Source organism: Gadus morhua, chromosome 15 (genome assembly GCF_902167405.1).
Source record: "Gadus morhua chromosome 15, gadMor3.0, whole genome shotgun sequence".
Lineage (NCBI taxonomy): Eukaryota > Metazoa > Chordata > Actinopteri > Gadiformes > Gadidae > Gadus > Gadus morhua.
Window position 1 is genome coordinate 4611210 of NC_044062.1, and position 23695 is coordinate 4634904.

General features: G+C 41.8%; 1 protein-coding gene across 23 annotated transcripts in view; it reads left to right on the forward strand.

The window, feature by feature from the left end:
• The first annotated feature begins 3524 nt into the window (after positions 1 to 3524).
• The window catches only part of LOC115559596 (neurexin-1a), a 225967-nt gene continuing 205796 nt past the window's right edge, over positions 3525 to 23695 (forward strand). For 7 of the 23 annotated variants that reach the window (XM_030378523.1, XM_030378524.1, XM_030378535.1 and 4 more), the window contains exons 1-5: positions 3525 to 3676; positions 4982 to 6383; positions 19740 to 19757; positions 21091 to 21120; positions 21919 to 21930. In XM_030378523.1, the coding sequence (XP_030234383.1) occupies positions 5672 to 6383; positions 19740 to 19757; positions 21091 to 21120; positions 21919 to 21930 (772 nt within the window). In that variant the 5' untranslated portion in view covers positions 3525 to 3676; positions 4982 to 5671. Of the gene's footprint in view, positions 3677 to 4981; positions 6384 to 19739; positions 19758 to 21090; positions 21121 to 21918; positions 21931 to 22377; positions 22426 to 23695 lie in introns of all 23 variants that reach the window. The other 16 variants (XM_030378515.1, XM_030378516.1, XM_030378533.1 and 13 more) reach the window with 7 other exon arrangements.

The following is a 23695-nucleotide window of genomic DNA, read 5'->3' on the forward strand; positions in this document are numbered from 1 at the left end:
ACCAAGTCCTCCAGGAAATTCCGTCGATGGAGCGAGAGATTGATGGATACACACGGCGGTGTTTGTAAAGCCGTGCTCTGCACACACTCAGCGGTGCATGGCCACTAGACCGCCATTACACCGCGGGACCTCTCACCTGCATTGAGCCCGGCTAGAAACAGAGTGTTGATAGGCTGTGTCAGAGGAACGCCGGGAATGTCATCAACAGGGCCGAAGTGGTGATTCCTACGCGCACATGATCGTAATGTAGCACTTCTTACTTTGGTGAAGCATCATTCACTTCGTAGGCCTTACATGTGTAAGATAGGAGTAAAAGGCTGTCTGTCTGTCTATTGTTTGTGGACAAAAAAGATGTTGAAGGGAAGGAAAGATGAGCAGGTTAAGAAAATGGCAACTACCACTCCAAACTGGAAATTGACCAAAGACCTATGGCTCGTTCTCTGGACCGGATATCGATCGTTAAAGGAGAACAATGAGGAGCATTGCTGCTTTGAAGGTTTACAGACAACAGATTACTGCGTAAACCAATTGTGAACGGGGGAAGGCTTTCGAGCAAAAGTTTAATCCCATCACAACCATGTGTTGTATTCCATGTTTTGGGAATAATATGGAATGGAATGGGGGACATTTAAAGGTAGGAAAATCAATATGCATGCGTGGATAATGCCTGGATCGTAAATGTCGTCAATGTTGGCCAAGGCAATTTGTTCCAGGCTGCCTACTTATATGCACGGACTTCTGCGATTTCCAACAGGTGGGCTATGTTCATGCTAATGCTGGCCTTATGCGTCTTCAATAGGATCATTATGTACAAGTCAATACAATCAGAGGAGTCTTTCATGCTGGATATGTGGCCAGCACTGCTCCCCCGCCCCCCTCCACCCCTCTAATCTAATAACCGTAATGAGAGATTTCCAAAATTCAATCAGCTTTAATGTGGGGGATACAGCAACTCTCAGCAGGGACAGGGAGTGGTCTCAGCCGCTGGGTGAAGGCGCTGTTCTGAGGAGATCATGACATTATGAAGAAACCATTCAGAAGCACCAATGCAGTCGAATCCCCCTCTTCACTCTGTCCCCGCTCAACAATTGCTGCGATAGGCTGGGTCTCTGCTTCACCGTTAAACACACACACACACACACACACACACACACACACACACACACACACACACACACACACACACACACACACACACACACACACACACACACACACACACACACACACACACACACACACGCAGTAGACTGTAAAGGGCTGAACAAGTATAATACAAGTCTTTCCAGTTGAGTAGATCTCTTCTATACATAATGCATTCGACTTCTGTTCGATAATGTAATTTGTAAGTACTTCCTTTACACTGTCGTTGCAAGAATACATAAAAGAAAAAAACTCTTGGTGTTCACAGACAAAATGCTTATTGGTGTGAAAACATAGTGTGGCTCTATAAAAAAAAAAACTCCCTGGAAATCCACTTACAATCAATCCACATTTTTATGACACTCTTTACATAATGATACACCGTTGACTATAATGGATTTCGGATATCTGTCATACGGATGAACCTCTGCAAGCCCCATCCATCTGTCGTGCGTGTCGTTACCGTACACTGGGTTTGTCTTGACAGTCTCAGGAATCAGTAAACAAGCAGGGCGATGTGCAGGCAATGCAGCTACAAAGACCAACGCGTGCTTGTTAGGCAACAGACATCAATTAACACATTTGCTGAATAAATTACCGGAATAGAATTACATACGCGACACCAGTTGTGTCATCATTGCACCATCTCGGGTCACGTCAAAGATGGTTGGCAGTGTCTCCCCTAATACTGATTAGATCTGCCTGTGGAGGCCATCCCTGGCGACGTATAGCCAGACCAAAGATCCCTGATGGATTACCCATTGAGTTAGTTTAGAACACATCCTAAAGGTAAAAACATACCAACTAAACAACAGTGTTTTTACACTTGTAGCATTTATGAAGTAGAATTTGGTTAAGTAAACAGATTGCAGTTTTTTCTTTTATCCTTTAAAAGGTATGCAGTGTGGTCCACATTCACAATATTAGAGAGATGTCCCCCCCCCCCCCCTCCCCAGGCATGAAGCTTACGCTGGTTGCCAGGTTGGGGACACTGAACGGAAATGACAATCTTTTATGACGATATTTTATGAGACAAGCAGAGTTGTTGCATTTTCCTACACTGAAAGTTGATGAGCTATTTATACATTTGCAATTATTTATTGTAAAAAAAAAAGATAAACCAGCTCATGTGGCATCCTCATCTGTGATCTATGCGGTCCCAATCTTTCGAGTGTGACTCAAAGATTGACCTTTCTTCCAACATGTCTCTGGTCATGGAGATATTTCATAAGATGATGCAGCTTTTTAGGTCAGGTGGAATCTAGTACAATCTCATCTGATCCAGTTAATTTGCCTGCTTACTTGGCTGCAGCACGCTGGGTTTGTTTGCGATTTGTTTCATAGCAACCATGGGTACTTTGAGAACAGTGAATCATAACATAACAGCTAAAACAAGTTCCGACCCGGAACGGAAATTTAAAAAAAGAACACACGGTTTGTAGCATTTTTGACAGAGAAGCCAGTATTCCGTCACAGCAGTTTCCTTAATCTGTGATGACATTTCGTGTTCATTTTATGAGTTAGTACCGTGAATTTGTGACATATCTCATTTAATGAGAGTAAGTTAACTGCTTGCCAGGCGGTTCTCGTTTGAAAGCCACGTCGCTTCATCACAACCCATGTTGGGTGGCGGCCATATTTCTTCACAGCTCTGGTTCACTTATAGGAGCCTGTGATACATGCCATGCCAAAGTCTCTTCCATGTGCCGTTGAGGCAATTAACCACAGGAATGTAACTTCTAGCAGTAGGCTATTCTAAATTGGATTGGTGTGTGGATGCTGCCAACAGGGGACGGGTGATAGGTGGCCATTATTTTTCTTGTTACTATGGGCAGATAAATAGTAGAAAAAAATAGATACCTAAATCGATAACTCGCCTAGTGATCGATGTTCGACTTTGAATTAAACACATGGCTACAGTTTTGGACATTGGACGTAGGCTTTTCTTGCATATTGCTCTAATTGGTGTGATAGGCGCCAAAGTTATTGCACGTGCACGTCGCGCAATTCGTTGGTGTTGCGGAATGAGGCACGTGAGGGACGGAAAGTATGTCGTTCTTCACGCGGCAGATTAAAACACATCGTTGCGATTTTTGTCCGATTCTTCAAATCAACGCCGACCATTCCCGGTAACACACGGAGTCCTCCTCACCAATCTCCTTTTTGCATGACAGCTCACCTGCGTGCACCGTTCACAATGTCTCCCCCTCTATGCAAATAAAATCGCGATTTGTCATTACGAAAAGAGGCATGTTAATCCCAAATCTCCTACGCTGTGTCACACGGTGCATGTCGTGAATTATGATCAAGCAGACACATTCTGTTGGAGATACTGCATTCGGCCCCGCCCCTCCCCAGCAGGCATCAGAGGCGGACACGTGACGTTGGGTCTCTGGCTTCTGACAGTCGCTGGATAAGCTCAACAGGGAAACAGATGCACCTTCTCCCCAATGAGCCCGGATTTTGCCCCGCTATTCGACTGCCTCAATTTAAGTTTGTTAGGATATTCCGGATCGCAGGGGGACTTCTCAAGGTAATTTCACTTTTGGTATTTTGGAGGTTTGGGAGACTTTGAGGGAAGAGTGTACCTATCTTTTTTGTGTGCTCCGCTTGGTTTGAAAAGAGCCCAGCGATGAAGGGTTTATAAGAGGATTTCAGACAAAGTGTGTGAAGCAGCCCGGGAAATAAATACTAACGTGTAAAGAAACCGAACCTGCGTTGGTTAGTATATTTCCACAATTATTTAGCCTAGGCGACAGTCTCCCGTGAAGGTAAAGGTATCTAACAGTGAAACTAATGTCAAATAATTTTGCATTGCATATTTTGCTTTATTGGTATACCATCACTTCAATCGTGCCAGAGTATCAGTAGCCTATCATTTAAATGTAATGATGATAACATTCTGTGGAGTGAAATTTAGTTGCTGTCCCGTTTTGGAAAAAGAAAATCACATCCAAACAAATAGAAACATTGCCTGTGATGATAAGATATTGATTAACATTTGGTGATGGCCGAAGGAATGTGCCCTTTTCTCACATAATGGAGACTTTATCTGATGTCTTATATCGTACCTATTATTTATGCAGGTAATCATAAAGTGTCGCTGGTTTTTCTGCCCATATTGGATGCAGTTTTCTTAAAAAAAATTCTCCTCTTAAAACACAAAACACGCTGTTTACAGAGCATGACATTGATGGACATGTTAAGTGTGTCGGAGACATCGCGTTGATTTAATTATAGAATATCCTGGCCTGGTTAGATTAAGTTTAAAGTGTTGGGAAGGGCGAGGGTCCTAGGATATTTCGGTCCGCGAGACAAAGCCGCTCTTCACGGACATTTTGGGCAAAAAAAATGACGCACCTTTTAAGATATATATGTAGGCTACTAAGAAAAAGATCATTCACAGAACAACAGCTCCTGTAACTTAAAACAATGTGAGGCGTCGTTTGTCAACATGAGCATATCTCCCCTCGAACACTGTTTTGGATCATCTACTGGACGATTGCCATTAGGAGTGAAACTCTCCCGTGAATTTCCGCGCAGGTTTTTATTTTTCGAGGTTAACATAAAAAGTCGAGGCGTTCAATCGACTTTAATATAAAACGTCATCAGTCGTCATTCACTTATACATATCAGTCCGGTCACGATGTGCACGAGCGACACGCATCTCGCCTGTGCCTGGAGTGGACTCAATTACGGTGATGCAATGAGTCACCCTCTCATATGCAGTGCTTTATACGTGATATATTTATATACACGTTTGTGTGTCCCTTTGTTGTTAATCATGGACTCAATTTGAAGCTGATAAGATCTTTTTTGTTGTCTTTCTTCCTCACAGCCCCCCTTGGGATCGCGGTCAGTTCTGACGGGGACGGCGCTTGTTCTGCTGAGTTTATCACACGGTGGTGTTGCTCCACCTCCACCCATATGGCTTATTTCCCCCTTTTTGCTTCGGAATACACTCACTGAAAAGCAGCCAAAAGCAATGCTCCCGGTGACCGACCGAAGAATATCGGAATGAACCTGAAGAGTAGAGCTGTCATTTCAACGCAGAAACCGCGACACGCAGACTACCGGTCACTGAAGGATCTCCTCCATAATTACACAGGGCTATATTAGAGCGCGTTCGGCCCGATGGATGTCTGAATCCTTCTGCTCTTGATAGCTATGGCAGACTGGACCTTTAAATAGTTCGATCCTGGGTGTAAGAGAGAGCCGTTTGGCCTACATAGTGTGAAGTAATGATATTTGCTCCGGGAGATTAGTCTTGGCTTGGTCTGATATGCAAATATAGGCCCTCCCGTTTCCTTTAGCTAGTCGTTTCCTTCTATAATGCATCGGTTCAGTCCACAATTTCAACGTGGGCAGTCTATCGCATGCCTATTAGCAAACCCTACCTTCGAAGTCACACTTTCAATTTTTCTGTGGTTGAAGAAAACCTTAAAAAATTAAAAATAAAATATAAAAAAATAAAAACAGCATCCAACTATAGTAGATATCTAGCTGACACCGTGGTTCCGGTTGCACCATGGTTCTGGTCATGCGACATGGGGCCCATGTCGTGTGGTGCTGCCTGCTGGTGTGTTGCCTGGCAGAGATCGGGACGTGTCTAGAGTTCACAGGTGCAGAAGGCCAGTGGGCTCGGTTTCCGGTGTGGAACGCGTGCTGCGAGAGCGAGATGAGTTTCACCATGAAAACCAAGAGTTCCCACGGCCTCCTCGTGTACTTTGACGACGAGGGCTTCTGTGACTTTCTAGAACTCCTCATACAGAACGGCAAACTCAGCCTCCGCTTCTCCATCTTCTGCGCCGAGCCCGCCACCGTGCTCACGGACACGGCGGTCAACGACAGCGAGTGGCACGAGGTGACCATCCGGAGGAACTTCAAAAACACGACGCTGGTGGTGGACAATGAGGTCAAATGGGTCGAGGTGAAGTCCAAACGGCGGGATATGACCGTGTTCAGCCACTTGTTCGTGGGTGGAATACCACCGGAGTTACGTTCCGTGGCGTTGCGTCTCACCTCGTCCGTGGTGAAGGACCAGGCGCCCTTTGCTGGATGGATAACTGACATAAAGGTCAACAAAACGGAGTCGGTGATGGTCAACAGCGAAGGTGTCCTGGCCGACCTCTGCGGTGCGGCAAACATGTGCCTAAACGGCGGAGTCTGCAGTTTAATTGACAACGAGCCGTCATGTGACTGCTCCCAGACTGGGTTCCAAGGCAAGGACTGCAGTGAAGGTAAGAGACGTGAAGGATCCGGTTTAGAAGATACAAGCTTTGAGCATCGCTCCCCCCGCCTCTCCCCCCATATATATAAACACGCGCACGCACGCACTCACGCACACTCGCTCGCGCACACACACACACACACACACACACACACACACACACACACACACACACACACACACACACACACACACACACACACACACACACACACACACACACACACACACACACCACTTATCTACTGAAACACTGACACCTGCTAAATCCCATGCTAATAATAGTAGACTAGCTACTGCATGCTTGTTCAAAGCATCCTCATTTTATCGCAACAATAACCCAAAACAAGTGGATATTCAAAAACACATTATTGAGTGACGTTCCTGCAGGACCTCATTAGCAATACAGGTGTTGGCTAACTCCAAAGCTAAAGCCTGTCCTATGATCAAGCATAATAAGGAAGACCACATTATTAGCATTTTAAATGTAATATGGTCATGTTTACAGTCCCCTTCAGAAAGTGGGCCTACACATCTTCCAACAGAATATTCCATGTAAACTTCTATTTGATTATATTAGAAAATGATAACTCAATATTTAGCCCTATAGAGATGTATTAATATCAGCCCAGAGTGGAGAAGATTGATTCCTATTCATGTGATTCAACACTCCCACTACCACTGAATGAGGCACAGCTATATGCGTAGTGTCTCTGTTAATCCACTTAACTCAAGACGGTTGACTATAAATGCAATGATTTGGATCTTGCCTGGTAATGCTAATACGTTATTTTCCACTTAGAAATTATAGTTTTTTGATTACAGTTTTTTTTGTGTGAGCCTACCATTTAAACAAATAGAAGACTTATTAAACATATAGTAGAACCCTTAATCTATCACACTTAGCAGAAACCTCTCTTGTAAATAGCCTAGTCTAATACCAACTGTGGATCCATGACAATGCTGTTCCTGGTGCTTCCTCAACAACACACTCAGATAATAACCAACCATTCATTCATATAATATCATTACATGTTCATAGTTTCATTATTTTTAGTAGTGGGCCAGTGGGTGGTAGGGCTGTAAGCTAATGGATCAGGGACAGCCTCAAAATACCTTATTTATATTTTATGGAGGTGGTTTACTTCTGTTTTCAATGTGTTGTTATTCTTTGTATTGCAAATGACTATACTGCTATGCAGAGTTAATGAAACATGAGTTGCACTTGCAGAACATACTCTCTTTCTTTCATAAAATACCTTGCTTTTGCAACTGAACTAGCTTTTCAACATACTATCTCACACCATGGGGATTTGACAGCTGGCAGGTCTGTCTAACGATGAAAGCAGTGATCGACAATTAATACACAAGCCTAAGATTATCTTGAAACCCTTGTGTACACTTGTGTCTGTTTGATCTGTGAATGTTCGCACAGGCATTGATTACGAGTTGCATTTGAAACACTATGTGTTTGGAGAGGAATGCATCTGAAATGTTTAATTTGAAGGATGATAATTGGACACACTTTGCTTTGTTTTGACATATGACTCGTTACTTAATCGACTTAAACCAAACAAAAAAACGTCAGATCTACTTCAGTTTCTGAGATTCTTCTCTCAGATGTGACGGTTCTGTTTGTTGCACTCAGGCTCCCATACAAAGCCATGCTCATGTTATGTCAACATGTGTTTGTGTCAACACAGCTTTGTTTATCTTATACCTTGTTCCCATCATTCAAACACAAGTAGCAGCTTGTTTTCACTCATCCCTGTCGTTTTTATGATTCCATGCCAGTGTACTATCCAGAAATGTACAGGTACAAACCGTTATCTGACATTACTAGTTATTATAGTCATCTGACACTGAAAGAATTGTATCTGACACTGCTCGTTAAAACATCACAGGGATAAGGATACATTGACCTGACATGTGTAATGCCTGCAGTGGGTGACCTTATCCAATCATATTTTGGAACTGGGTTCAGCGATAACATTAGGCATATATTCGCTGCTAGCATCCAATCACCATATAATCAAGATCATATGGCCATTAAAAGAGACACTTATCCCTAAATAAGCTTGATTTGCACAAGCCATTATCAATCCATTATCAGTCACAAAAAAATAATTGAACTCCCAATTCGCAGATGAGCTGGCACATTCATCAGACAAATCCTATGAAATTAGATGCGAACACAAACTAACACTTAACACACAGTGTCAAATTCTAGCTCAACATATTAAAAAAATCCTTTCAAGAGAATGCAATTAATATGTTCATCTCGACCAGAATGCTGAATGTATAAACCCCATCAGGATTCAATAGGTTGTCATGCCCCCCCCAGCCCCCCACCCCCCCACTCCCCAATCCTAGACGCGTGTAAAGCATTGAAAACGACAGTCAGATGCTTCGCACAATAAGGCATCATTACATTAATAGAGGATTCCAGAGGCGCTAATTTAATGATCTGCCTTATTGTGTCTTGCTGCGTTACAAATCCCAGTTGAATTGCGTGCCGATGTAACCAGCGATAATATTGCATCCGGCCATTGCGTTGCGGTTATTGATGCACAAAGGCACGAGGAAATTAGTGTGGTTTCCTCCTTTTTTTTCATTTCTTCAGAATAGGCCCCATTTTACTGAGCTGTTATTGCCTCAATGTCTGTGTTAGCCCACAGGAACGGGATGGCTCATCAGCTGTTGGGTATAAAGTTATCGTTTTTCACCTGTAAGCTTAATCCTTTCTAATGTCAGGTAGCATTTTGTAATGTTTTCTGTGTTCTTTTTTTTGGTCTTTTGCGCTTTCTTGGTTGAGCTGCTAATGAAAAACCTAACAGAAAGCAACAGCTGAACTAATGGGTGGGAAATAGATTTCAGTGGTCGACTTATCTTTATAAAGGGAACCCTGGGTATTGTTTTTCCAAAAAGCCTGGATGTAAGATTAACCCTACATAATTTGCCAATGGTGTCCTCCTACGACTTAAACACAAGTCTTTTTAAAAATGCATTGTTTTCATTAAAAGGTGAGGAAAACACCTTTAATGCTGCTTGTGCTTTTGTGGTGTTTAGGTTTGATCACAGACAAAGGCTTCCGGATGGATAGGTTCTGTATCCCTTAACTTAATGCAACACTATTACTCTTCAAGGTATGAATAGAGTTGACATTAAACAGGCGCAATGTTCTTCTTATCTACACCGGCGGTTAGTCTTCCTCCCTGTAATGACAAATTCTCCATAGGTAACACTGCTAGGGAATTTTTTTGTTCCTGCATTTCTTCATTCTAATTATCTTTTTTCCTCTCTCTGACATACACAATGTGGAGAGGACATCCCAGTAGGGTTGGCTAATAGGGTTAATAGAACCATGAATCGTGAAGCTAATTAAAAAGAATGCGAGGGGGTTCCACTCAAGCCCTACCTGGCCCTCCCACACACACCTCACACAATCGTCCCCGACGTAACCAAGTCAAAGGCTGTACAATACGCACAGATGTCTGCCAATAGACGATATTGCTTTTTAAACAGTCCCTCATACATAGGCGCACCAAAGCGCTGCAAATGCCTTGATGCGTAACATCCTCTTGCTGTTTAAGCATGCAGCAAACAGAATAATGATAACATTCATATACTTTTCAATCCTTCCTTCTTTTGTGGCAAAATATAGCAACAGCTTGAGGCATTCACAGACATACCCAGGGTGTACAACACAGCCTCTATTCCCTACCCTATAGATAATATATGACGCTAGCAAGATGGTGTGGTTGTTTAAAACAGCCCAGTGCACCGTGAACGTCAGCACCTCCAACAACAACGTCAGATTCTGACGGCGATGCTGCGGTATTGATTGATTCTGTAATCAGATTATATAAGTAGCTGGCCATGTCTTGCTGTGTTAAGGAGGCGAACACCGACACTAGATGACGTTGTCTCTCGATTTGTTAACACCCTGCTATTGGCTGAGTGGAGGACAAACTAATGTCTGTTTGGACATGCTATCCATTTGAATTTTTTGATCAGGCACGTTCTTTAAAATAGTGACCCATATTATAAGACTAAAATTGGGGCATAGGGTGTGGGGAGGGTATGCTATTACGTATAAAAGGCTATGGATTTGGAAGTTTTCCATATTGGATTTGTATTGAAAATCAGAGACATTTCTGACCTTACATATACCAATACTACCCCTGTAATTAGCAAATGCAAAATGTAGATCAATGACGCAATTTCCCCACTACTTTGGCATTTACCTTTCCATTAAATAATTTCAAATCTGCTGTATTACGCATTTGATCAAATGAAAGGATTACAGGATTTGCCACCAGAACCTTCAACTTCCACCAAACAAACACAAGCTGGTACATTGTAGACACACACGCAACCAGACATCGGCACAGTCACACACACAGAGCATGCTAACACACACACACACACACACACACACACACACACACACACACACACACACACACACACACACACACACACACACACACACACACACACACACACACACACACACACTCTTGCGGATCGCACTGTCTGGTTAAAACAATTATTTAAATGCACTGTTCTGTTCAGCAGGATAAGTTCTTTTTTCATTAGTAAAAAAACATAAATGCACTGCACAACTCTTCCATTTATCATTTTGAAATTAAATATTTATGCAGAGGCAATATTTATGTGGAGGCAAAACTGGAGCAACATTATAGTGTTTTTCTATTCACAATATATGATTCATTTGTGTGTAGCTTACACTTATGGGACGATACCGTTGTTACCATGCCCTATTTCCATTCTCCATTCTTTTAGTTACAGTGCATACGTGCTAGGCTATATTCCTTCACGCTTAGCTGCCACACTACTGTATTGAGGTCAATGTACATGTGGAGAAACGTTCACCAAGACTTGAACGTGGCTAGACGAAAGGTAATCCACCTTTTACTTTGTCAGCTGATAACCACTTGAAAATGTATTTTATTGTTCATCTTCAAGAGGTATAATATTTAAGGTACTATGTGCAGGATTTCACATGCCACAAATTGATTTAAATGCATATATATGAACAGTTATCGTCTGCCTTGAGCTTCCCCGACTCCATGTGGTAGAATCTGGGCCTGTGGGCAGGTTTTTATCATATTCTAACCGGGAGAGTTTTGCCGGGAAAAAGGAAGATAGTGAAATAGGGATGGAGGTTCCATATTTTCAAATTCCGATAAATCAATAAGGTCCAAGCTTATCGATGCTGCTATTGAGTCCAGAGGGTCCTACTTCTAAGCGTTGATACTTGCAAAAACATCTGCTCTTTCAAAGCTCTTTACTTATTACATTTTATGTGCATTATATCCACTCACGCCACTCCCATTGAACACGAGAAAACAATATTATTTTCAAGAATACGATCAATTCTACATTTATTACAATTAAATCATGGATAGTTGTAATTGAAAGGTATTGGCTAGAATATCACACTTTTCTGTAAGTGGCGGTTGACGTTGATGTGCTTTTGCACACTATATACAACTTACTTTTACTTCTCTTTTACTGGTATATTATACTCTGCTCAAAGTAGTAGCCCTTTGTTGTGTTTTTTCAGTTGCTTTTGTTAAATGGAAATTGTAGTAGTATCATTGGGTAAGCACAGCCTGACTGTATGATTGTGATGTAGTCTTGACAGTTTTATTGCTCAATGCTTTTGCTCTGTCAACACCTTTAGTCTTTGGTTCCGTATATGAAGCAAGACATGGAAATTGGGGCACACAAATAGCCTCACTATCACATAACCCGACGATTCTAAAAATAAATCAATCGAACTGTGTTTACCAGTGTCAACCTTTGGCTATGGATACATGCATTCTAATGTTGCACTGCTGGGTAAAGACCTAATGAACATGCCCTCCTTGCTCTGATCCAGTTTGCCCTTGATGCTGTCTGACTGCTAGGGCTTGAGCTCTATAGTGCTCTATGTAATCGTACACATACTAGATCTTTTCTTTCATTTCTTTCTGGTTCAATATGCTGCCACGCCATTATTACCTCCTTGTTACGTTTCTAAGTCTAGGTTGGTTTCATCGGGAAAACCGATATTTCCATTTAATAAAAAAAGGAAGTTTGTGTTGTTGAATATCAATAGTTGTGTGGTTCTGCCGTTGTACAGCTCCACAGGGCTGGGTCCACTCCTGTATCGTGTTCCCCCGGTGGGGAGGCTGAGTTCCCTGCCTTTGTTTGTACTGGTTCTGCTCTGTGTTCTGACTCCCCGCAGATACGCTGGGCAGGCTAATTGGTGACCCTATATATCTCCAGTCGTTGGAGATTGACTGTGTTTGTGTCTAGGTTTATTTATTAATATGCGTTTATTTTTCGATCGTCCGATTTATTTCTTCATTACTGACATCTCCCCCTCGGATTCACGTTATTGCTTATTTCCATGCGTTTTTCTTTTGAATTATATCATTGCATGGATTTTCGTTGACATTTGCTTCATTGCAGCACAAAACCATAATTAGTATTTCATTCATAGGCTTAATTCATGCATGCATTAATGTGATTGGTTAGGGATAATGCATGCATTAATGTGATTGGTTACTTTCTCTTTGGCGTGTCTATCGTTGTGTCATGTGACCCCAGCTGTTCTCTGAAGGTGTCATTCTGTCGCGGAGCCTCCAGCTCTACGCAGAGAACAGCCGATTAATGGTATAGTGCTGTCTCCCAGTCCAAAGACAGATATAAGGATCAAAAGATTAGGGGGGTCTTCCCACAGGATTTTCTGCCTTGTTTAAATACATCCGCTGCCGACTGTCACAGGGTGTTTGTGAAATTCTTTGACACCGAAGACCTCTCAAAGGAGATTCCTCCCAGAGCCAAAGGGAGATACACACATTCTGAGACTAGCTGACAAACACAGACACACACAAACACACACACGTAGACAATATACTGTGTAATAGCTTTTTTTATGGAAACACAGAATGATAGTGGTCAGAACTGCATTCAGATGTGAGTTAAACATTGCACCCAGAATCTATGAGATAAGAGTGTACCTCTCATTGTAAGAAGCCTAGCTTAACACTGACAATGGATTTATGAAAATGCTGTTCCTGGTGATTCCCGAGCTACAGACTCAGATAATAACCAACTATTCATCCATATGATAGCCTTACATGTTCATAGTTTCATTAATTTTAGTAGTGGGGCAGATTTGACTGCGCACATTTTGTTCTGAGAGTAATGTTATGAGAAGTACAATATCTAATCCAACCACAAACAGGATATTTAGTGGTGGATGGAGGAAAACACCTGTATGATCTATATAAGTTGTACAATTTATTGTTTATTTGAATATAGATGGCTACAGATATCCCTGGTGGCTCTGCATCAGTAGAATACTTTTTGGCTTTATTCTTCCATCTCACCATAAGTGTAGTGTTTTCGTCAAATGACGAATGGAAATGACAAATGTTTAATCTTTAAGTCTGGTAGTAAATCATGCTTCATTCCTTGTAGTTTTGACTTTATATTTGAACAGAGGGCGATAGCTAAATTATTTGTGAATCAATGTATGCCGGCCTATAGAAGTTGTCTTTTCCCATGTTCCTCAGCCTATCTATTATATAAAGGCCATGTTCCTGCCTCGCCTTCCTCCTACTGTTCCTAGAGCTGAGCTTTACTTTTGCTTTCTGCTTTAGGGAAGTGTTAGTACACTTTTTTTGTTACTGAAGCAAAAGAACAGTGCTCCTCAAATCAGGATTTGCTCATCATTAGAAGACTGTATGAGCCATAAATAGAATTTCCCTGAGCAGCAAAAAACTGTGTGTGAGCCCTGGTTGTTCTGGACGTACGACTCTAATTCCTACTACTGTAGAAAATGAGCTGAGACCGAGGTTTATTCGCATTGCCGTTTCTCAATTCCATTGCATTCCAACGACTTCAAGGATGCAAGAGTTTAGAGCAGCTATTGCATGCCTGAAAGATGCACTAGTACTTTTCCCTGTTTATTGTCAATCCTTGGATTAAGGTTTTGAAGACCTTAAGCCATTGTGATTATCCTGGTGGAATCACTCCCGCCCACAATACACATAAGAGTGAGTGGTGTGCTCTTTAGCACATCTGCTGCTGCCAGGCTCTTGCTGTTGGGCTTGGGTCAGATAATGGTCTCCTTAAAGACAGCACAGGCCATTGTCAACATCACGTCGCCTGCAAGGAGCACATAGTAGCTGGAAATAGTTTTTTCTAATAATTAGGACTACTTTGTCGACGTTTAGGAAAAAGCGTCTGTTATGTTATTTTAGTGTGTCAAGTATTCTGCAATTGAAGAAATATTTCAGGCTAACGGATAGGAATTTCTTTCAGAATATATGATAGAAGCTGGCCTTCAAGCAAGCCGGACAACTCTGTTGTCATCATGGCAAAGATTCTGAAAGCATTTTTTGACTCTTCTACTCGAGTCCAAAAAATGTTGGATTCAATCGAGAAATGGTTAGAGATGGTAAGTGGTTAATGGACTGCAGTCATAGATTTTTATATTCCATAGCCACGATGGCCACTCAAACGGCTCCAGAAGGCAGAGACAGGGCACAGCAGTAACACATTTAGGTGGCCTAGTAGTGAAAGCGAAAGAACGAAATTGTGCACCGCATCTGCGGCTGCAGGTTCTATTGATTTCTATCCGAGGGGCACGTCACACAGTTCTTCCCCCCCCGCCCTCCTCTCCTCGCCCTGTAGCCTGAGCAGGATAATGAGGAAAATGGTGCGTGCGGTAATGCTGCTAACACTCCCCAGGTAGATAGATGCATTAGGTTCAGGCTGCGCTGCTGAAAAATGAGCCCACCGCACTTAAACTCATTACTCTTGATTTGGTCCAAATTGTAATTTAACAACAAATCGATCCATTGGTTGAACTGATCTTTGGCGGCAAAGGCTTGTGTATTATTCTCCCTTAAAGCGCCACGGCAGTGGGCTGGGGAGGATCGGTTGTTAAAGCGGCAGTTGGACTATTTTCAGCACTTATAGATCATGTCTGTTTTTTGGTTACAGCCGCAAATACAGATTGATTATCCTCTTCGGCACATAAACATTGTCTGCGAAAGTTTTCCTCCGTGGAACTATTATAGTGTTATATATTTCAAAAACCTTTTTAAATTGAAACATTGGGGCCAAGGAAGCTCAGCTTCTGCTTATACCCCTGTAACAGATCGCTTGATGACTTAATATTCTAAAAATAAAAAACGCCACGTTTATTGCATCACTAATTTTCTCTCTCACCCTGGCTCAGCATTCTCCTCCTTGCCGACTGGCCAATATGTTGTCCTGAATCTGTCATCAAGGCAGACTTTACAATGCATGCTTATCATGCAGCGTTTTCCCTCTCTGTCACTCACCCTAAATTAGAGTGGCACACATATCAATCTCAGACTATCTGGCATTCAGTCCGGTGGGTAGACCTACCTGCGTGAGGTGCAATCAATCAAAGTCAGGGTACATGCATTTCAAATGCACAACTCTTAGTAATGGAATAAGGGAAGGATTTGGCCTTCAAGTAAATACATCCAAGGCATTGTGACATTGAGGCAATCAAATTCAAAACACACATCCGCAAATAAACATGCTCCTATAGGATTTTGATAATAAAATAATAGTTCTCAAAGCAACTTAAAAAAATACCCTTCATTTGTTTCAAAATGGTCTTGCTCTCTTACTGCACGATTGACTGGTTGACCTGGTGCCGTTGTGACACACCAACACCAGCATTTTCATCACGCAGTGGTAACTGTGCTTGGTAGTGCACACTGTCTTTCTCACGGTTTGATTCTGTTGTTGTTTCTCTCTCCCAATGATGACAACTCTATTTTGCTTTAGTTTTTTAGTGCACGCTATTATCATTCTGCTGTCAGTAATGGCCAATTAAACCCAGCTATGAGCGTACAATGTTGAATTTTTTTGGTTGCACAAACGGTGGGAGCCTGCCTGGTATTGTTTACTGCTGCTGGGTGTGTGCTCAGGCATCCCGTTCTCTTCTCTCTCGCCACGCAAACCAGGGTGTTGTCGGTGCCAATTTCTCAAAGAATTGTTAAATATATAATGAACTCAACAATCGGCAAAATAAATACAAACACGTTTTCGGTAAGCACTGAAAAAGCCCTTACCGTGCAATGAGAAAACGGCCTCGCAATGAACTGGTTTTCATGCTTTTGTCTTTGTGAAGCTCCCTGGTTTTGGTTGAAACCAGACTCAGCCTCTGGCTCAGAATCAGGCGGGAGACAATAAGATTGCCAACCGCTCTTCCTCTCAACATGTTCATGGTTATCAAGATGGACACAGTTTTGATAAACATGTGTGCTATTGGCCCCTTTAACAATTAACCAAGTACGATTTGGGGAAAAAGCTTGGGAGATAGTGTTCACACACTTTTTCTTTTTATAGAAAAAGGATTATAAAATACTATCAAATAAAAACCCAGACTGGAAATGATGACGCAGGAAGCACAAGGCGGAAATAGGAAAGAACACTAATTCAAATCCTATTATCTATGCACAATATGCATGTATTCGTATTGTCCTTACACACTTATGAAAGCCGTGACGTAGTCATGGCTCCTGATCGCTGTATCTCAGCAGGACTGCCACCGCAGCGTGCGTCTGCAAACCATTTGTAACTTTCACATTTGATAATTTGGTGCAAAATGAAGGAGATTATGTGCACATCACATCCTTGATCCCAGACGCTAAATGTTTTATTTTATTTTTTTAGAATTGGCTACACACTGTGATTTGTTCTTTGACAACACAAGAGCCCCCCACAAGAGGAAGATTTTGACTGATGTAAAAGATGAGTTCATTGTGGTTTTTGTGTTTCAAGTACAATGGGATTGGGATCAGTTTACTAGGGGGATTACAAGGATTTAGTTCTCTGGATTATGATGAAACCAGCTGGATACATTTGTAAAAGAAGAATTGTGTGACGGATGTGTGTGTGTTTGTGTGTGTGTGTGTGTGTGTGTTTGTTTGTGCACAGGCGGTTGCACATGTGAGACACAAATATGTAGAGAGGACTTAGTGGGATGGGGGCTGCATGCTAACAATACTATTAAATGTAATGTCTTGATAACTTTTTATACCTATATCTTTGTATTAAAAGGCAAGTAGCAATAACTTTAACTTGAGATTATCCAAGACATTTATCTGTATAACTACCATTTTTTCACCTTCATTTTTATGATTTACATTTGAAAATAGTCATAGCTGGTATTATATCAGCATCTACCCTTTTTGGGGATTCTTTGTTACGCTCATGTTCACAGTTGTTATAGGAATTCCGGCATGCACCTTCTTAACTCATCTTAGATTTAAAGTTACTGATCATGCTCATGTCGTAATCTAAAAAATGTTTGCTTAAATAACAAATAATTAAAGAAAGGGAAGCACTACACTGCGATAAACTGTACTCTCCCATTCACTGCAAAACAAAAATAAAAACTGCATACTATTAAACCTGAGCTCACCGCAATAATGTCTCATTTGAATGCCATTATAAATATGTGTAAGTTATAGATTGCTTTGCCAGACGCATTTATTACAAATCATTACCATAACCCTTTGTTTGGAGTCCTGAGGTTAGCCAGGGGGCTGATTAGGTAAGGTCTCATATTAAATTCCTCCTTTTGTGAACAAAGTACAAATTTAACCGATGCGTTATTCAACCCATTCCGGTGGTTCAATCGAGGATATAGGAGGATTAGCATAGTGGCTAGAACTGACTCCTTGCTGCTTCAGTGTGTTTCTTCTGTGGTTTTCTATTGGCTTCTCCAGTTTCCTCCCATCATCACCACCGCCATCCGCCAACCACCACCACCACAAACACATGCACGTGTTAAACTAATTGGAGACCTCAAATCACCACCTAGACCTGTTATTGTGATGGACTTCCAGTCAGCTTGTCACCCAGACTTCCGTCAGTAATCTGATATTTTAGCTCCATGGTCCACACACAGAACTTGGCCACGAATGGACCATATAGTCATGGAGGTCGATACAAAGTCGGCTGCACTGTATTATTGTTTTGTAAGTTGTTCACAAAATGATGATTTAGATTTGTGTGCGTGCATGATGTCTTATTCAGAGGGAGAAGCAGTTGGTATGGTAAGTTCTGAGTCTGTAAATCTGTTGAATCTGGGCAAGCAACTCTTAAAAAGAGGTAGGAGGTTTGTTTGTTTTGATTTGTATTAAAGGCTTTGTTGCCTTTTCTTAGTTAATACATCTGAATTGTGGATATTTCAAATATTAGAGTAATTTACTTTTTAATTGACTAGCTTGACGTAGGATTTGAATGATAATTAATAAAAAAGAACGAATCGTTCGAGACGGAAGACTAGGTTTTCATGGATTTTCTTCATTTTCATACCTTTCAGTGTTTTTCTTCTGCAGGCATCGCTATTCGTCTTTAATCATCTTTACATTGAATATACTTTTGATCTGACTCAGACGAAGATGCGTTTAAGGCAACCTGGTTATTTAAAACCATTCATCTTAAGTGTGATGCATGTTTCACATCTCATCACACTGAATGCATTTCATTTCACAGATGCAGCATGTCATTTATCACGCATATTTGCTTTATTGCAGTTCTATTCACTGATATGCAACAGATAATTACACTGCCAGTGCACTCACAATAACTTCACAGTGCATCGACAATCTCACTTTGGCAAAATCCACTATGATTGGTGCGATTGCAAGTCACTTTGCCTTGGTATAGTAATTCTATGTTTAAAGGTTATAATTTAGATGTGTTTCAGGAGGCGTCAAAATGAGGAATAGGTATGATAAATACATATGTTAATAGGAACATTTAATGAGATATAGCCTTAGATGAGAGCGTTTAGATGTAATACTCAAACATAACCCACTTGACACGCGATCATAATGATTTTTATCGGGGTTTATATTCTAATGACGGTATATTTAGCATCTAATCCCTAGCATGGTAATATGGTTAATGTCATCTTAAAACAAGCCTTTCAGCTTAATTCAAAACAAGTTACGCGGCATCCAGAGACTACCTTATCCAGTCAAACCCTAAACACGCCTCAATCCCACAACCCCACAACCCCAAGCCGAACTCACCAGGCCGAATACATAGGCCCATACATTTCAGACGGGAACGCCTGGTGTACAACCAGGCGGCAGAAAACTAATCGACTAACTATTATCTTCTGATAAAATCAAAGCCTTTTCAGCAAGGGTTACTATAGGGCAAACATTCTGCACGTGATGTTTAAGACTTGCATGGGGAACACATGCAACAGCCAGTGCTTGTCTGCATGCTGCTTAATGAATGTCTCCCTCTTTCTTTCCCCACCCGGCCGTGCTTGCAGAGGATGCTGCTGCCGAAGGTGGGTATTTTGAGGAGAAACGCCGCTCTGTTCTGTGTCTGTGCTTTGTGGGGCTGTACCCATTTTAATGGGTGTAGGGATTCTGTTAAAGACATTTCGTAGGACATCTTGTAGGGTTGATAATGACACACTGGGGCCCCCTGGAACGGTAGGTCTCAGTCCGTGTTTTTCTGGAAGAATAAAGGCCGATTCAGTCCCATGTTTGGAAATCCATTTGAATAAAGTGAGATTTCAGAATGATTTGGAAGACTCTTGATGCGTCGCTGTGTTAGTCGATGTATGCAATTGTTTAGCCCTTGGATAACCATGATGGATTGGAACTATGCGCCTTGAATCAATACAGGTTAATAGTTTATTTTCATTTGTCGAGGTTTGTCTTTTGTTGTAAATTGGCTTGATGTTAAAAATATTGGTCAACTTTTAGCATAAAATACACAACATCATAGTTCTTAATTTATTCAGTTTGTTGGAAAAATCCATTTAGGCTCTAAAAACAAGAGCGCATTTGCATAAACTATCAATATTAGTCCAAGCCAAAGTCAAAGCTAATAAGGCACCAGTTGTTAGAAAGCCACACAAATAACTGGCAGATAATTGCTCCAAGTTACAGTAATTATACTTCTAGTAAAAGTCAGTGGTATGGACATTTTTGCCATACCACAGGACTAAAGAAGTGTGTTTTAATAATCAGCCAAAATAAAAATCGATGGACAGGAAATGGAAAAGCTGACCCACACAAAGTAAATGCTGTGCATGCTGAACAGGCCTTAGCTAAGTGCAAAGTCTGATTCCATGTTAAAGATGTTTTAGATCTTTATCTAACGCAGTGATTCAATTGTACCATCCATCTTCAAGAGTAGAAACATATAGCGTCTATACTACCGCCATCTTATGTAGCATAAACGTATGGCGTCTATTATACTTTGGTACACTACACTATTACTTTTCATGTTTTGTGAATATTCAATAAAGTGTTCTTAAGTCTTCGGTGGTTCAACCTGCCTTAAAAACATTGAGTTGAGACGATCAATTCTGATGTTTGGCTTCTCATGTGGGCCCAAAGCGAATCCAAACTGTATTTCTGAATGACCTCTAGTAAGTGAATAATGATGACGCATTGTAACCAGTGTGGTTAGCTGAATGCTCATCATGCCTTGTCTGTCAGACCCCCCCCCCCCCCCCCCCCCCCACCTCTGTCCCTACTCTTCCCCTACCCAAACCAGGCATCCACAGTAAACCAAACGATAACAAAGCGGATGCCCGTGTGTTAGTGTGACAATGCCTTCCCATGATCCCTTGCTCTCTGCTGACTGTGCTCTTGTTTTCCTTTAAGGTCTGGCACACCTGATGATGGGCGACCAAGGTATGAGCTCTGTTCCTTTCCCTCTCCTCCTCCTCCTCCTCCTCCTCCTCCTCCTCCTCCTCCTCCTCCCTCTCTACTATGTTCTATCTTCCTTAATGTGTCCTGTTGTACTCCGAACTGTGACTGTCTGCCACTTTAATGAAGCTTGTGCAAAGAGACTTGAAGCTACAGATATGGCCTGTTATTTTAAATGACCTATTTCGTTTTTTTTTTCGTCTTTTCTTTCTGATGTGACCTCTTTTTCCACGCTCTTTGAGCTTTCAACCCCCCCCCCCTCCGTTGGGGTGCCTTATCACTGCTGTACATTAATCTGCTTTGGTATTATTTTTGATTCATTTAAAAACATCCAACCTCCAGATATAGTTTTTTAAATGGATGTTGTTCAAATGAATGGCAAAATTTCCAATTACATTCCTCGGATATAATGCATGATTGTGTCATCCCCTTAGGCGATGACACAGTTTAATTTAAACACAAGTTCATATATCAAAGTCAGAAACGAGGAGTCGGTTGCATTTGAAGTTGCTGCACATCTCTTCATACGACGCCGTACAGCAACACAGGGATGCACCCCGCCTCTACGATTCATTTTCCTGTCACATCGACCCCTCTTCTTCTTCAAATGCCAGATGCATTATTAATATTAATATACATAAAGGAAGCCATCAAGCATCTCTCTCTCTCTCCTCTGTTTGTTTCCCCACTTGACCGTGACACTTACTGGTGTCTCCTCTCCTTTTTGTTCTTCTTGTTTTGTCTGGACTCTGCTTTCATGGAACATTTCATCAAATTTCATAGGTAAAAGTAAAGGTACTTTATTTAATTTTATTTTTTAACTGCATTTATTCACCTGACTGTACAGGAAAGTGTCTGTGCCATTATATACTTAGACACCGTGTAAGTATATACAGTCATTGCCATTTTTCTCTATCGCTTTCTTTGCGAAATGTACCTAAACGGTGTCTCAGGTAAGGTGTTGCATCCGCATTGCCTCTCACCACCATCACCCGCTGTGTCTACGGCTTTCTGTACGCACTGTGCATGGTTCGAAACGCAGACGTTAGCTAAGCTAACACCAGCACCACCCCACTGCGATGGTAAACACGGCTCCGTCTATGGCTCAAACCGTGGGTGCAGGGCCCCGTAGTCGCGGCCCTGCCACAGTGCGCCGGGCCCCCCGTCCTGGCTGACAGCCTGACATCGCTCCCCTAGGGGTAAGTGGACTTCTGATTTTTGCCATTTGACTCTCCTCCTCAGGGCAAAGAGGGGAAACTTGGCTACTAAGGTCCCTACTGAGCATTCAAGGTAAACATGTGTTATTATTTGCATTAAGTGTCGGTTAATTGTAGCTTTTCAATGTGTTTTTGATGGCTAATGTCTGCTGCAACCATGGATACAATGTTCAAGATTCATGTATTCAATCATAAGTCGTTTCTTTGACAAGTGGGACTTGAGTATCAAGATTATGGGTGGTAGGTTGACTAAGTACACGCATTACAGAGGATAACTCTCGTTCTGCATAATCCTTTCGGCTTCATAATTAATTGATACCAAATCTTTAACATTTATATCCATGATTTATTTGCCATCTTTGCTACTGTGATGTACTTGCTATTTGCATTACTCATTAATTCAGAAAAACAAGTGATGCCCCATTTCAACCATTAAGTCATGTTGTGGTCTACGTTCAATACTACCTATGAAACCTTATATGCACTCGCTGAACAGGTAAGGCTTCAAAGTTCTGACCGCTGAACACAAAAAGTTTGCTTTACTACTTTGAAGATATGGAGAAATGGGATATTTGAAAAATAGCTAATTACCTAATTACTGACTAGTATACACCCATTGTTACTATTGTGTCATCGTTACACACCAGTGATATGCATGTAGTTGTATTGGGTGACCACCATCTTACAAGGTAAGTTGTTTATCTTAAAACTAAAAACGGTTTCCTCTGATCCGCGGTGGACTGCGACGGCGCACACATCCATCGTGATGAAATCGAACTGTTTAGAAGTGTTTGGAGACCTTTTGCCAGCCTATATGACGCTGCTTCGTGTCCATGTAATGTCATGGTTATGAAGACATCATCATGGCTTTTCATGCTCTTACTATTCATCCGGTTGAAAAGATACAACGTTACGTCAATATACCAGATCCAAGGTGTTCTACTGTAAGGCCCGGTCTGTCGTGGCTCGAAGGCAGCAGAAGGCGAACCACAGGGAGCGAATGCTGATGCAGCAGCAAGGTCACTAAACCAAGCAAGCCTGCGAGCTGCTTCCTGTATTATGTAAGCACAAGTTCAGTCATCCATAGCCACGCAGGCACATCTTTATCCATAGTTCTTTGCAATCGGCTCTAGCAGAAGGGACATCGTCTGTGAGCAGTTCATTATGGAGGAAAAAGGGGGTTTTGTGTAGTCTTCATACGGATCTACCTTTCAATGTCACCCACTTATCCCGGACTTCAGTGCTGGAGCTGTGAGGATGGATTCTGTATGTTTACTGCGTTAAGCTTGTCATTGCGGGTGGATTACGGGAAACCCCCGAGCATGGCGTGGAATAAGTCGTTG